The sequence below is a fragment of the Felis catus genome, chromosome X (genome assembly GCF_018350175.1).
Source record: "Felis catus isolate Fca126 chromosome X, F.catus_Fca126_mat1.0, whole genome shotgun sequence".
Taxonomy (NCBI): domain Eukaryota; kingdom Metazoa; phylum Chordata; class Mammalia; order Carnivora; family Felidae; genus Felis; species Felis catus.
The window spans coordinates 89,640,375-89,656,923 of NC_058386.1; the positions used below are offsets into that span (position 1 = coordinate 89,640,375).

The following is a 16,549-nucleotide window of genomic DNA, read 5'->3' on the forward strand; positions in this document are numbered from 1 at the left end:
AGGAGGGTGAATAAGCCCGGCCTCCAGGCTGCTTGGAAACCCCTTTCTATTTCACTAGAGGGAGCCCTTGTTTCAGAATTGGGGAGCCGGGGACTCCCAGGCTTCAAAACAGGGGGAGAAAGGTGTTTTGAAGTATAAGCAAATCAAATGGCCTTTGGGGACATTTCAGGAAACTGAGGTGTAAGAACCCCCAATGTTGTTCGAAGCAGGCAAGCCCTGCCTCTCTTGAGATAAGCTTTAAGCTCATCTCCTGGAGGATGAGGGTTGGGATGCCTCTGGCCACTGTGCTAGTTTCTAGGACAGTCAAAGCAAGAGTACTTTGGCCAGTGAGGGCTTGAAAACCAGCTCCAGGGTCACACTGATCTCAGTTTGCCTGTTTCTCCCCCACCCCCCTTTAGCTCATCCCCCCCCCCCATTCTTGTTCAACTAGCCTTAGGATGCTGGGAAAGTTCTCTTCCACTGGCTTGCACTTTGCTGGCCAGGCGAGGGGGCAGGGGAAAGGCCAAGGGGCTCAGGTAGGGTGAGGGAAGAGCTGTGGAATCTGAAACAATGGCCGAGGGCTGAGGCTTGGGCAAGTGGTGGACAGGAGAGTTTCTGAGAACCATGGGGTGCCCCCACCGAAGACTAAGGAGTTGGGTCTCAGGAATGCTTTACAGGGGCAGAGGATTAAGTCAGGTACTTCTGACTGTGATTGTAAGCGGCTCCCAGGAAGCCCTGCTTCTCATGTCTGGCCGGTTGTGGCCCCTCTCCTGGATTCAAGTCTCTGGGGCAGGGCCCAGGAACCTGCATTTTCTACACGGGTTCTCAAAGTGTGGTTCTTGGACCAGCGGCAGCAGCAGCCTAACTGGGGAACTTGGTGGAAGTACAAATTCTCAGGTTCCTGACTGTAGGTCCTATCCCACACCTACTGAATCAGAAAGTCTGGGGTGCAGCCCAGAAACCTCCCTTGTAACAAGCCCTCCAGTGTGTGTCTGGGGGAGTTGTGATGCCAGCTGAAGTCTGAGCGCCACTCTCCTGAGAGGATTTTTTTTTTAATTTTTAAAAATGTTTTTATTATTTTTGTTTCTGAGGGAGAGAGAGGGAGGGAGGGAGGGAGGGAGGGACAGACACAGAGAGACAGACACAAAAAATCCCAAGCAGGCTCCAGGCTCCCAGTTGTCAGCACAGAGCCCGATGCGGGGCTCAAACCCATGAACCGTGAGATCATGACCTGAGCCGAAGTTGGATGCTTAACCCACCGAGTCACCCAGGTGCCCCTCCCCTGAGGGGTTCTGATTCAGGCTGAAGGTTAGGTCTCACTGCCTCAAATGATCCAAGAGTTGCTCCCCCCACCCCCACCCACCACCTTGCTGAAAGCTCACCAGAGACCCGGCTGACGCTAACTACGTGACTTGCGCGAGGCGCAGTGGTGTGTTACGTTTCAGTAGTGCTTTTCCGTAGACTAGCTCCATGCTCCTTTAGCTTTTCTATTCCTGCAAAGCTCCGGCAAGGTCCAGAGGGCCCGCAATTGGCCTGTAAGTGGGACAGTGCTGCTTAGAGGGGTTTTGATCCACACGTGTGGTCCTGGAGCAACATACTAAGCGTGGAAGCTGGGACCTGGGTCTCTAGACTCCAGTGCTTAATCTGCTAGGACAGGTCCACCTGCTGGATTCTTTGCCAGCTCAGGGTCCTCACTCTGCATGCTGTTGGCAGGGGGCTGGCTGTGAGGCTCGTAGATGAAGGTGGGTCTTTAAGTTGCCTCAGCCAGAGGCTGTGTGGCCCAGTCAGCCCCCGCTAGGCACTTTGAAGGTGAAGCCTGGCCTGAATGGGCTCCGTAGCCCCTCAGAATAGGAAGTTGACAAGATGGGCCTTCCGCATGGACACCTAACTTAGGGCAGTCTCTGTTTTCTTGTACGTTAAACAGACTATAGGGTCCAGTTCATTTGGTCGAATGCCTGGATGGAAGGGAAACCGGACTTGGGCCTGTGCTCAGTGGCTGAGAATAGGAATCCCATATCCATGGCCATCGTGGGATCATGCCACCCAGGGCTGTATCTCCTGGGCAGTGAAGGCTTGCAGAAGCTGGAAATCAAGGCGTCTCATTTAGAGAGGGCCCAAAGGTGGGTTGGCAATGCTGTTGGGAACTGAAGTAGTCATCCTCTTCCCTGTCCCCAAACCTGCACCTTCTCTGATGTTCCCTATCCCATTGAGTGGTACCACCATCCACTCATTACCCACGCCAGAAATCTACAGATAATCATTGGCCCTTCATTCCCCTTCTCTTCCGTATCCAGTCAGTGACCAAATCCTGTCAGTTTGACCTCCTGATCGTTTCTCGAATTCATTCCCATCACTCCAGCTTGAGTTTGGATCAGATCATCCCTGATTTGTTCTATTGCAACAGCCTCAACAGTGGTGTTCCTGCCTCTAGCCCCCCTCTATTTCTTTTTTTTTTTTTTTAAGTGTATTCATTTTGAGAGAGAGCGCACACGTGTGCACAGGAGAGGTAGAGAGATGGGGAGAGAGATTCCCAAGCAGGCTCCGTACTGTCAATGCAGAGCCTGACGTGGGGCTCGATCTCACAAACTATGAGATCATGACCTGAGCCAAAATCAAGAGTCGGACACTCAATCAGGCGCCCTTAGCCTTGATTTATTTCAGTCCGCAGCCAGACTGTAAGCTCTGTCCCTCGCTTCAGAGTGTGATCTGAGGCCCAGCAGCATCTGGGGGCCAGTTAGAAATGCAGGCTCTCAGTCCCCACCCCAGACCTGCTGCACCGGAACCTGCCTTTTAACAAGATCTCAAGGTGATTTGTAAAGTCCCAGATATCTGATGTAGCCAACAGAATTCTTCATAAGGTGGCTCTTGTCCCTTGTTTATCCCTCTCCCCTTCATGGCAGTCCAGTGATTCCAAACTGTATACAGTCTTCAAACATACTGGGCTGTTTACTTCACTCTTCCTGCAAATCTTTATGGAACCCCTACTTTGTGCCAAGCACTTGCCGGGGATAAAGTCATGAGCAAAACAGATACATATGCTTGCTTTCACTAGCTTACATTGTTATGGAAGGAGACAGTAAATAAATAAATGAAATATATAGTGTGTTAGATAATGTTACGCTCCATAAGGGGAGAGGTAAAGCAGAGTCAAGGGTATAGGGATGCTGGATGGTTGGAGAGGTTGCATGTTTACATGAGGTAGCCTCTTTTTATTTTTATTTATTTTTATTTTTATTGTTAAGTTTGTTTTGAGAGAGAAGGGGGAAGGGGCCGGAGTTCTTACTCATGAACCATGAGATCATGACCTGAACCAAAATCAAGAGTCTGACGCTTAACTGACCGACTGAACCATGCAGGCACCCTGAGGTAGCCTCATTTAAAGGGAAGGCCTCACTGAGAATGTGACATTTGAGTGAAGGCTCGTAAGCAAGGGAGTGAGCTATTGAGTACCTGGTGGAGGGATATGCCAAGAAGAGCAAATAAGCATACGGGACCGAGACACAGGAGTGTTTCTAGAATATTCCAGCAACAGCAAGTAGGTCAGTGTCTAGAGCCATGTGAAGGAAGGGGTAAGTTGTAGGAGATGAGGTGAGAGAGGTACTATTATAGATGAGGGGGCAGATCATACATAAGGCCTCGCAGACCACAGTAAGGACTTGGCATTTTATTCTTAGGGAGGTCGGAGGCCATTGGAGGGTTTTTAGCAGTGGACTCACATGATCTGAATGAATTTTTAAAGGGGTCACCCAGTTGTTCTACTGAAATTAGACCACGGGGGACAAGGGTAGAAGCAAGGAGACGTGTAAGTGTTGTTTGTAGTAACTCAGGTAGGCAATGATAGTGGCTAGGGTACTGACTGGAGCCAGAGAAGAGTCCCTGGATTCTGGATACATGCTGAGGGTTCAGCCAACAGGATTTGCTGATGGATCAGATACAAGGTGTGAGCGCAAGAGGGGTCAAGGATGACTCTCGAAGGTTTTTAACTTTAGTGACTTAGATGGATGACCATGAACCTAGATCAAAAAGACTAGGAGAAAGGATTTGGGCTTGTTTATTTCTTTTTGGGGGGGCGTTGGGGAGTGGAAGTGCTCTTCCAGTTATCTATTTTTGTGTAGCAAACATCCTAAAATGTAGTGACTGAAAACAGTGGCTTATTATTGGAGTACACCAAACGATAAATCTCCTGCACACTGAAGGAAACCGTCAACAAAACGAAAAGGCAACCTACTGAATGGGAGAAGATATTTGCAAATGATAGATCTGCCAAGGGGTTCGTATCCAAAATATATAAAGAACTTACACAACTAAACACCCCAAACCCAAATAATCCAATTAAACAATCGGCAGAAGACCTGAATAGACATTTTTTTCCAAAGAAGACATACAGATGGCCAACAGGTGCTCAACATCACCAATCATCAGGAAAATGCAAATCAAAACCACCGTGACTTACCACCTCACACTGGTCAGAAAGGCTAGTATCAAAAAGACCAGAAACAGCAAGTGTTGGTGAGGATGTGGACAAAAGGGAAACCTCAGGCACTGTTGGTGGGAACCTAAACTGGCGCAGCCACTGTGGAAAACAGTGTGGAGGTTCCTCAAAGAGTTAAAAAATAGAAATACTGTACAATCCAGTAATTCCGCTACTGGGTATCTGTCTGACGAAAATGAAAACACTAACTGGAAAAGATACATGCATTCCTGTGTTTATCGCTGCATTGTTTACAATAGCCAAGATATGGAAGCAACCCAAGTGTCCATCAGTAGATGAATGGATAAAGAAGATGTGATACACACAGACACACCCCATATTGGAATATTGGCCATAAAAAGGGGGGGGGGGAACCTTGCCATCTGTGATAACATGGATGGACCTAGAGGGTATTTTGCTAACTGAAATAAGTCAAAAAAAAGATGCCCTATGATTTTCGTTTATATGTAGAATCTAGAAAACAAAACAGATGTACAAACAAAAACAGAAACAGACTCATAAATACACAGAGCAAACTGGTGGTTGCCATAGACGAGGGAGCTTGGTGGGGGGGGGGGATGGGCAAAATTGGTGAAGGGGATTAAGAGGTACCAAAAAACCCCCCAATGGCCCCATTATTTTTCACAACAGTGCGGGTGGACTGGGTCATTCTTTGTTATGGACTGAATGTTTGTGCCCTCCCCGCCCCCACAAGTTCATATGTTGAAACCCTAACTCCTGATGCGATTGTATTTGGAGATGGAGACTTTGGGAGGTAATTAGGGTTCAATTAGGTCACGAGAGTGGAGCTTTCCGATGAACAGGATTGGTACTTTTATAAGAGGCCAGAGAGCTCCCTAGCCCCTCTTACCTTGTGAGGATACAGCAAAAAGATGGCTGTCTCTGAACCAGGAAGTGGGTTCTCACCAGACACCAATCGGCCAGTGCCGTGGTCCTAGACTTTATGGCTTTCAGAACTGTGAAAAAAAATAAAATTTCTATTATTGCAAGCCACCCAGCCTATGGTATTTTATTATGGCAGCCCCAAGCTACTAAGATAATTTTTCTATTCGTCCTGCCTGGGCTCACCTGGAACAGTTGGGATGGCTTGGGCCTCTCTACCTGCAGGGCCTTTCCTGGCATGGGGGTCTCCAGGCGGCATTCCAAGAGGGCAGGCTCCAGTGCACAGGTGTTAATCAAGCCTCTGATTGCATCCTGTATGACGATATCCCATTAGTCAAAGCAAGTTACGTGGCTGAGCCAGGTGGGCCAAATGGCCAAATCAGTGTGGGAGGGTATGACATAAGCGTGTGGATACCAGGAGGTCATGATTCACCCGGAGCCATGACTGTAATGATCTCCCGTAGGAGCCAAGATCAGAAGTTGAAGGAAGTGAGATGCCCGTTTAGGTATCCAAGTGCAGATAGTGAGTAGGCTGTGTGATATATGAGCCTGGAGTTCAAGGCCAAGGTCCAGGCTGAGCTGTAAATGCTGGAGTCATCAGCACATAGGTGGTATTAGAGCCATGAGATTGGTTGAAATCACCGAGGGAATGAAAGTATGGAGAGAAAAGAAAATCTCCGAGTTCTGCAGCCTTGACCCTCCATTGTTTAGAGGTCAGGGAGCGGGGAAGAAGAAACACTAGAGGACAGTGATAAGGAGCAGGTTGTGAAGCAGGAGGGGAATGAAGACAGAGCAGTGTCCCAGAAGCCAGGTAGAGAATTTTTCAAGAACAGAAGTTTGCAGGTGTGTAAAATGAAGCCTGAGAATTGACCATTGGGTGCAGGAATGAAAAAGTTTTTTGTGGGGTGCCGGGGTGGCTCAGTCAGTGAGGCATCTGACTCTTGATCTCAGCTCAAGTAGTGATTCTGGGTCTTGACTTCAAGCCCCACGTTGGGCTCTGCACTGGGTGTGAAGCCTACTTTTTAAAAAAGGTGATTTGTGACCCTGTGGGGAGCTGTTTCGGTGGAGAGGGTGGTGGGGGAGGTAGAAGTGGAAGCCGGATTAGGGCAGATTAAGAGAGAATGGGAAGAGGAATTGTGGACAGGGAGTATGGACAAGTACTGTCGATAAAATTAGGTGAGCCACATATATAATTTCGAATGTTCTAGTAGCCACACTCAGAAGAGGTCAAAGAAACAGGTGCAGTTAATTTTAATCATACATCTTATTTAACCCAGTAACCAAAATATCATCATTCCAGTGTAACCAGTACAAAATTATTACCAGGATATTTTACATCCTTTGAAATCCAGTACGTATTTTACCTTAACAGCTCGTCTCACTTCAAACTAGCCACGTCTCGTGGGCTCAGGAGCCACACAGGAGTCACAGTAGTGACTGGTCCAATAGCTACCCTATTGGATAATAGAAGTCTAAAGAATTTTTTCAAGGAGTTTTGCTCTAAAGAGGGGCAGAGGATTGAGGGGGCAGCAACGTCAGGTGTTTATTTGTGTTAGAGTGGGAGCTATTATAGTATATTTTGTTTATGAGCTGATGGGAATAATCCAACAGAGGAGAAGAAATGGTTGATGTTAAGGAAAAACGGAAGCGGGGCCGCCCGGGTGGCTCAGTCGGTTAAGTGTCCCACTCTTGATTTCGGCTCAGGTCATGATCTCGGTTCATGGGATTGAGCCTTGTGTTGGGGGCTCTGCGCTGTTAGTGTGGAGTCTGCTCAGGATTCTCTTTTCCCTCTCTCTCTGTCCCTCCCCGGCTCAAGCTCTCCCTCTCTCTCAAAATAAATAAACTTAAAAGAAAAAGAAAAAGAGCAAGTAGTTGCTGGAGTCCTACCGAGCAGGTGAGAGGGGACATGATCTGGATACAAATGGGAAGGCTGGCCTTGGCGAGGGTCCTGGGCAGTTCATCCATGGTAACAGGGGTGATGGCCAAGCACACTGAACACCGATGCAGACAGGTGGTTAGATGCAATCATGAGAGCTCTGAAAGCTTTTGCCTGATTCGTTTCATCTCCGTGAAGTAGGAGGCAAGGTCATCATCTGAAAGTGAGGATGAGGTAGCTATACTGAAGGGTAGAGAAGAGAGGAGAAAATATTGTTGTCTGAGAGGGTGAATGGACTGGGGAAGTATAGTGCGATTGCCTGGCAACACGAAAGATGCACTTGAGGTCTGTGATCACGAATTTCAAGTGAGAACAGTCAGCACTGTTGTTTTTCTCCAGGCACATTCAACTGTGTGGGTGCAAGCAAGGAATGAGGAGGAGATTGGAATTTAACCAGGGCTGGGTCGTGTGTGTGTGTGTGTGTGTGTGTGTGTGTCCAAGATGAGTATGATCGTGAGAGGCGCCGTGGAGTCAAAGGTGTCTGCCAGGGATAATTAGAATGATGGGCCATGGAATCCAAGGAGGGGAGCAGGAGCTGTGAGGAACAGGAAAAAAAAAAAAAGGTGGTAGGACCTATGGATCACAGATTCCGGCAGGATCAAAGAAGTGTCGGGGTGAGGGTGAGCGAGTGTAAGACAGAAGCGGTCGTTGAAGATGGAATATTTGACTTCTGGGGGCGTTGCAGATATTCAGAGTTCTGAGGCTTCAGAACGGCCATGTGAGTGAATGGCTGAGGCGCAGTAGAGGACAGGGTCCCTGAGGAGAGGGGGCCAAGGAATGGAGGGGTTGGGATGCTGGAAGGTTCATCCAGGCATTCGTTGAAATTATCAAGAAATAGGGCAGGAATGGTTTTCAGGGGAGTGGTATAACATCCTCAAGGGATGTTGAGGGCCATGACCCATATGTGTGTAGACAGCCCTAAAAGGGAAGACTAGTGGGAGGTACGGGGTAGTGGTTGTAGGGCTTTAGAGAGGAAGGAGGCTTGGTGGTCTGGAAACAGCAATGCAACGGAAGAGGTTACCTACTCTACTACATACATGGGCTCAAGGAGAAAAACCAGTGACTACTTTTGAAGGCTAGAGGGGTAGCAGGCTCCTTGTGGGGAGAGGTAGGTTGGGTAAGAGCAAAAGGATGAAGGGGACATTCAGAGAAGTGATTGAAATATTGGGAATGTGGCTAATGATTTCTCTGTGATTTTGCATGTTCTGTTCCCTTTGCCTGGAATTCCCTTCCTTGCCTTGTACACCTGAAAAACTTTCCTTCATCTTTTACCACCTAACTCCTGCATCACTATTTTCCTGAAATTGCTGCAGCCAAGATTACCAGTGAGCAGCACGTGGCCAAACCCAGTGGCAGTATTTGTCTTTCTCTCTATAGAAAAGCGTGTTCCCAGTGAATTTTTAAAAAATGTTTATTTATTTTTGAGAGAGAGAGAGAGAGAGAGAGAGAGAGAGAGAGAGAGATCCCCCATGAGCGGGGGAGGGGCAGAAGCAGAGAGGGGGGCAGAGGATCTGAAGTGGGTTCTGTGCTGCCAGCAGAGAACCCAATGCAGGGCTTGAACTCAGGAACCATGAGATCATGACGTGAGCCAAAGTTGGACACTTAACTGACTGAGCCATCCAGCTGCACCCTTCCCCCAGTGGAATTTTCTGTGATGGTGGGAATGTCCTGCCTCTGCACTGCCCAATATGGTAGCCACTAGCCACATGTAGTTACTGAGCACTTTGAAATGTGGCTGGTGCGACTGAGGAATCAAATTTCCAATTTTATTTCATTTTAATTCCTTCACATGTAAATTGTCACAGTAGCTCGTGGGCTAATCTCCTCTTCAGTCCCGTCTTCTTTGGGGATCCTTTTTGTTCTGGCAACTATTGCTGGGTCCCAGGCTCTGTCCTTGGTGCTTGAATCTCATTCTGTGGGCCTCTTCCTCGCTGATCTCTCCATCCCAAGCTCTGTTTCCAGGTCCTTTCTCTCCTGAGCTCTGCACGCGGATACCCCGTAGGCATTCGGTATCAGTGTGCTCCAAACTGAACTCCTCTCTCCCCTAAATCAATTCAGTTACTGAAGTCACAGACTTGGGAGCCACCCTCCCCACCTCCCTCCTGTCCAGCCGGTAGCCAGCTCATCCGTATCTGTGCAGTGGCGTCCAAACCTGTCTTCAGTCTCGCCCCTCTCCAGCCCACCGTCCACACGGCCAGAGCACGTTGATTCGCTGACATGTCAATCTGACCGTGCGTGTCCGTTTAAACCTCTCAATGGCATCTCATTGCGCGTCGGATAAAGGCCCAGTTCCTGGCCATGTGGCCAATGAGGTTCTTCATGACCTGACCCCACTTGCCTGTCTCTCTGGCTCCATGTCTTGACACATGTCCCCTCCCACTTTATGCTGCACTGACACAGACCTGCTGGAGACTACATGCAACCAGCGTGCCGCGTCACACCTCCACACTTCTTTCAGGCTGTCCCAGCGCCCCGAATACCCTTTCCCTCTTGCAGGCTCCGATCCCAGCTCCTGCTCAACGCTTCTTCAAAACCCACCTCAGCCGTCACCTCCAGCCACCCTTCCTCTGTGTCCCATCACCCACTGTGCTTTCAGTTATCACACCACCCTGTTGTTCACTCTTATGCTGCCGGGCAGTTCTCGACGGCAGTTCTCGTTATCCCCACTGTCGAGCATGGAGCCTGGTGCCCAGCCTCATCCCCTTGGTGGAAGCCCTTCCTGGGTGGGCTTATAGGATGGGAGACAGGGCCCCCAGGAGGCCTCTGGGGATCTGTCTTTGCTGCTGCTGGTGGTGCAGTTGACTTCTTTCCCAGCATGCGTGACGCTTCCTTCTGGTAGAAATCGATTTCAGAAAAAGCTATTATCTTGGTTCCCCCTACCTTTAGAGATGAAACGCTTCTATCCTCCTGGGAATCAAGATGCTAGCAGAAAATGTCACATTTCTTTCTTCAAGTAGGAAAAAAAAGTTTTATGTGTTTAATTTTTCTGAAAGTGCTCAAGTTTCTATTTGCCTTTGGAAGAAACCTGGTTTTTCACTTGGATTATCCCAAGGGCCACATTCAGGTGTATGGAAAAAAGGAAATGTGCGTTTGCATACAATTTGCATATATCTATGCAGAGTGGATCATTTATTCTCCGGGTGCTTGCTTTTTTTTTTTAAGTTTTCAGAGAAATCGAATCTTTATCTTTGCAATGAAAAGAACCAACAACAGTAAAAAGGCAGTGGAAACCACAGTCAAAGCCCCCACCTCAGGGCGCCTGGGTGGCTCATTTGGTTAAGCATCCGATTCTTCATCTCAGCTCAGGTTTTGATCTCAGGGTGGTGAGTTCAAGCCCCACGTTGGACTCCGCGCTGGGCGTGAAGCCTACTTAAAAGAAAAAAAAAAGCAAGCTCCCCCATCACAGGGAAGATCACGTCTTTGCAAGATTCCCTTGTCTTCTTCCAGGCTTTTTAGGAGATTTTGGATGGCTGTGGTTTTGCCATGCTAAAAATAGCAGCCGCCTGCTGTGTGCCAGCTAGCTGCTCTGTTTACTTTTCTATATCTCCTATTCCACTCAGCAGCCCCAAGAGGTGGATGTTACCTCCAGTCTTCATACAGGAAGGGCTCTTAGAGGGGCAGCACTATTTGCCCAAGGTCGCTCCCACCACCAATAGGCAATAGCAGAGGCAGGGTTCAAACTCAAAAGGCTGTCCAACCCCAAGCCCTTTGTTTTAAACCACTAAGCTCTATTTTCCATCATTGGCATACTGTTTGGTGTTCTGCCTTTTACACTTGCCATTACCAGCCAGGGACTTTTCCACACAGGCTCATGGTTTGGATGTCATTTGAATGGCGGTTGTCATTTGAATGGTGGTTGCATGGTATTGAGGTGCCAGAGTTTATCTCTCCATTTGGTTTGTTTCCAGATCCTCCATATTGTAGGTGGTGCAGCTGTAAATATCTTTGTGCAAATAAGGGCCATCTGTTGGGTTCTTTAGGCATTCGATGGTTGTCCTCAAAGTAGTATTGCCAAGCCAAAGGGTTTCGTATGGTTTGAGGATTCTCTGGAAGGTCTGTGCTATTCATTCTCTCACACGCTGATCATTTTTTGAGTGCCTGATGTGCACCAGGTGCTGGAGGGGATGGGGGCGGATTCAGAAACGGCTCCTCATTGATGGTCCACTGTGGGGTGGATGGGGCAACAGAGTGAACGGTACTAAAGTGGGGGTTTGGGCAAGGGGCAGTGAGAACATGTACCCTTGGCAGTGTCTGAGTGTGTGTCCCTTTCCCCCGTAGCATAGGGCGGGGACTGCAGGGCAGGGGAGGTGCGCAGTGAGGAGAGGGGCTGCCGTCTCCCTGCTTTCCCCAGGTCTGTGGCTAAGCTGCCTCCAGGCTGAGGACCTCCTGGCTGCCCCCTCCTGTACCTTTCCTGTGCCTGGCCCACGTGACCTCTCACTACCGCACAGCTGCCACTTAGAGCCAAGCAGAGGCTGGAGGGAAGGGACACCTGGGGAAAATGGCTCAGGGCTTGAGGGGCCTGAGCACAAGCCTAAGCCCCTGCTGGTCCTTCCGGTCCCCTCTTACCCTTAATGTCCCCAGCAACCAGGGGACAACACGGTGCCGAGTTCCCATTCATTCAGCACACAAAGTGTAAGTGCATAGCTCAGTGTCTTTTCACAAACCAAGCGCTGTGCCAGATGCTAGGAACACAGAATCCGACAAGGTCCCCCACTCCGAGGCACTCTGGTGTAGACGGGTAGACAGACCAGGAAAGAGACGGTACAACTCGGGGGGGGCGTAGGACTGGACAAGTGGCAGCAGGGCCACTGAGCAGCGAGCAGCCCAGCGGTGTCTGAGAGCCCAGTGCCCTGCTCTGACTTTGATGGTGGCACCCCCCATCTCCCAGCCTCAGTGTCTCCATCTCTAAAATGGAGGGACGAGTTTGATGTGCTCGAAGGGCCTTCTGACTCCAGTGTGCTGTGAGCCTGGCTCTTGTTCCCACAGCAAGCCTGAGCTTCTCCCCCAGAAGACCTGCCTGGCTTCAGTCACCCCATCGTATTCCTTCTCCTCTCCACCCTCCACCTCCCACCCCCATGGTGTTCCTTGGTGTTCTGCGTCTGGCCTTCGTTTCTCAGTCTACACGTGCCCCTATGACTCTGCTTGTGTTTGTGTGCCAATGACACGTATATCTGGATGTTCAGCCCCACCCTCTTCACTGAGTTTGTGACTCATTATAATAATTAAAATAGTCAACATTTGTTAAATACCAGAAACCACACTATGACATGACTTAAATTATGTCATCTCTTGGGGCGCCTGGGTGTCTCAGTCAGTTAAGCGTCCGATTTCAGCTCAGGTCATTATCTCATAGTCCGTGAGTTCGAGCCCCGCATGGGGCTCTGTGCTGACAGCTCGGAGCCTGGAGCCCGTTTCAGATTCTGTGTCTCCCTCTCTCTCTGCCCCTCCCCTGCTCATGCTCTGTCTCTCTCTGTCTCAAAAATAAATAAAAACATTAAAAAAAATATGTCATCTCTGCAGAACCTGGGTGGCTCAGTCAGGTAAGTGTCCGACTTTGGCTCAGGTCACGATCTCATGGTTGGTGAGTTCGAGCCCCACAGAGGGCTCTCTGCTGTCAGTGCACAGCCCACCTCGGATCCTCCCTCTCCCTCTCTCTCTGCCCCTCCCCCACTTGCGCATGCACTCTCTCTCAAAAATAAACAAACATTAAATTATGTCATCTCATCTACCCAACAACTTTGAGAAGTAGGCAGTGGCACCCCCATTTTATAGAGGAGTGAAACTGAATTCAAGCCCTTGACGTCGATAAGTGACAAGAGCCAGGATTTGAATACCTGTGTCTGCAGGCTCCAGTGCCCACACGCTCTGCCACCGCGCTATTTCCCAGGGTGCCCTCAGCGGCCCGAGAGACATCTCCACTTGGATATTCTGCAGACGCCTCAATTTCAACATGTCCGATATTGGCCTCATTGTCTGCCTACTTTCTGCCCCAATCTGCCTTTTCCTCTCTTCTCCATAACAATAAATGGCACCATAGGCCCAAGGAGGCCCAAGCTAGAAGTCTTTCTAAATTCGTCCTGACCCTTCCTCCCCAGCATCCAGCCTTCCACCACATCCTGGTGAGTCCTTCTTCCACTTTTCTCCAGTCCTACTGCTGTTACCTTTGAGGGCCATCCATCCCCTTCCCTCTTTGGGTTCCTGCAGCAGCCTCCTTATCAGTCTCCCTGCCTCGATGTTCTCTGCTCCATTCCTTCCCCCGTGCTGGCCCGCGTGACCTTTCTTGAGCACATGTCTGATCACATCACTTTCCTGCTGTTTTCTGGGCCTCTGCAGCAGAGCGCAAAGCTGGCCATCCATGGGCTGAAATCCATCCAAGAAGACGTGTTTTGTTTGGTCCGTTGAGCATTCTTAAAACATTTTGAATTATTTGCCAACATTTAAAAATCAGGAAATTCCACGCGAAAGTTCAAATTTCTGGCTTCCCTTGCAAAACTGGAAAAAAAAAAAAAAAAAAAAAAACAACAACTGGCAACTCTGGGAACCACATCCCCGCAGGACAGTGGTTGGATTGAGCTGAGTGGTGGTTGCCATCTTTAGAAGGGGCATGGGCTTTCCAGTTGGCCAGTCTCCAGCATCCTTAATGTCTCTTAGTCTCTGGTCACTCTCCTCCCAATTTCCTACCTGAGCCTTGTGGCATCTGGGCACATGACCCTCCAAGTATGGGATGAAGCCCAAAGCCCCTCAGCGTGGCTCCTAAGGTCTTAGAGTAGACCAGCCCTCCACCAACATCTGGGTCTTACTCCTGGTCGCCACCCCTCTACACTGTCCACTGTGTCCCCAACTCTTAGCCATAGTTCTCTGAATTGCCTCGCTCCCAGGAGCTCACGTCTGCCTTTGTGCAAGCTACTGGCTCTGGAATGTCTTGGCCCCTGGTTACGTCCTTCAGGACTGCTCCATGTCCCCTCTACCAAGAAGCTGTCCTTGTTCCTACATCTTTTCTCCCCACCACCCCACCCCCCCCACCTCAAGCTGGGTTCTATTCGCCTATAATATGTAGCACAGACCGCAGGCATCACACCCATCATATTGGGTTCTAATTGTCAATTGGCATGTTTGCCTCCCCCGCCAGACTATGAGCCTGGACTGTAGGGAGCCTGTCTTCTTGATCTTCCTGTCCAGGACTTGGAATATAACAGGTACTTAACGGCTGGTGAATGAATGGATGAATCAGTGAAAGACTGACTTGGGAAAATAACCACCTTCGGATGTAATGTTGGCGCCTACTTGCTTGGGGTGGAGGGTTCCAGTTTGCTTTCATTCTGGAGCCCCCCGCCAAGTCCCCATTTAGAGTGACACCCCACAGCATTCTATAAGCCATGCACCTCCTCTGAAAGCTCTGGAATGCATCCAGGGCTACTGGGATGGTAGTTCCTAGTGATGGCTGGACGGAAAATACATCACTTTCGGTGCTCCAGGGGGAAGGAGTTGTGTAATGATTGGGAAATGGCATCGCCATTGGATGTGGCACGTTCTGTGGTTATTTGAAGAATAATGATGATGTGCTAAGGGCAGCATCTAACAGCCATCGAACACTCACATCGTACCCAATCCTGTATTACGAGTGCTCACTATATCATTGCCTTTATTCCTTGTGACAATTCTAAGAAGGAGGTAGGACTGGTATCCTGAGATTTAGGGGAGTTTCAACAACTTTTCCAGGGCCACGCAGGCAGTAAGAATCTAGACTTGAACCCAAATCTGCCTGTCATGACAGTTAACCTTCTCAACCACCCTACCATACTTCCTCAGTGGCATCCCTGTTTAGAAACATGAGGGAAAGATGAAAATAAACGTGAAAGGGAGGGACATATGAATATATATATACAGTTAGATTCCAATTAGCAATTAAGAAAAAAAAGAAAAGCAACTCCTGAGGCATAGAGAAAACAACCAAGTGCACGCATGTACACACACACACACACACACACACACACACACACACGTTAGCAGGGTTGCATTTGGGTAGTAGAATGCTGGGGATGTTTTTCTTTGTTTTCTCCATCTTGTTTCTACTTTCTAGCATTTTCTGAATTTCCTTTAATGAGCATGCATTCCTTTCATAATAATAATAATAATAATAATAATAATAATAATAAAGAATCCTCCCTTCATAATGGCCCCGGCAGTGTGTGGCAGAACAGAGGGAATGGCTGGTGGGACTGGCTTTGAAGTAGATGTCACCGAGCAGCGAGGGGTTGTGTCAGCTGGCAGCGGGTGTGGCCTCAGCACCTGCACCTCAAGGGGCAAAGGAGAAGCGGGTCCCCAAGCCTGCCGTCTCACCATCTTCCCCTTTTTCCTCCAGGTGCTTACACCCCAGAGCCCCTCAGCAGTTTCCGGTGGGCCCTTCTCTCAACTGGCCTCATGTTCTTTTACCACTTCAGCGTCTTGCAGATCCTGGGCCTGGTAAGTTCGGTTCTGTTCCCCTTCTATCCCCTCCGTTTGGACTTCTCCATAAATCTTGATAATCCTGGTTGGCGCTGGTGTATCGTTTTGTTTTGAAAATACAAGATGCCAAAGGCCAGGATGTCACATTGTTGTGTCTGGGTTGCTGATTTATGATCCACAGCCTGGGCCTCTCCAGAGAAGTTTCTGAAGGCTTCAGTATTGATTGTTCCTTTCATCCCTGGGGAGGCAAACGTGCCCTTCACTGATGACCACCTGGGTCGGGAACAGTGAGCTGCAGCTGGAAGGGGGTTTGCTGTGGACCCCACGTTGGGGGGGTGGGGCACAGGGAGGCAGGACCTTAAGCCCAGGCCCCAGGGCCTGGAGGAGGCTTCTGACCTTGGGTCCATTCTGGGCCTACTCCCAGGCCCCGGGCTGTGTGGCCGGTGCAAGTACAGTGTTGGGGGACTCCCATGGAATTCTGGGGTGTTCAGACCCGCCTGGAGCGTGGATGATGGCTGGACTCAGTAGTTGAGTTATCCAGAGTCCAGAATTGCTGAGTGCATGGGTGCTATTGGTGGCAGAGTGAGGAGGACGAGCTCGAGGCTGGGGGTCAGGAGACCTGAGGTCAAGTCCTGGCCCTGTCACCGTTCTGGGTCACCTCACCCTCGAGGGCAGAGAGCTCTCCACTCCTCTGTGACATGGTACAGACGCCCCCAGGCTCCCCGAGAGGTGCTGAGGACTTGTCTCTAACGTGAACAGGCTTGAAGGGCTTTGGAAGGCAGGTGCCGTGGCCATCCTCGGGGCCGGAGTGGCAG

The 16,549-nt window shown here is 49.5% G+C and overlaps 1 protein-coding gene across 5 annotated transcripts in view; it reads left to right on the forward strand.

Annotated features, from left to right (window-relative positions):
• TMEM164 (transmembrane protein 164) overlaps positions 1-16,549 on the forward strand; it is a 166,208-nt gene that overhangs the window by 144,318 nt on the left and 5,341 nt on the right. For 4 of the 5 annotated variants that reach the window (XM_045051249.1, XM_045051248.1, XM_045051247.1 and 1 more), the window contains exons 6-7: positions 1,904-2,099; positions 15,652-15,752. In XM_045051249.1, coding sequence (XP_044907184.1) covers positions 1,904-2,099; positions 15,652-15,752 — 297 coding nt within the window. The remainder of the gene's footprint in view (positions 1-1,903; positions 2,100-15,651; positions 15,753-16,549) is intronic. The other variant, XM_011279391.4, reaches the window with a different exon arrangement.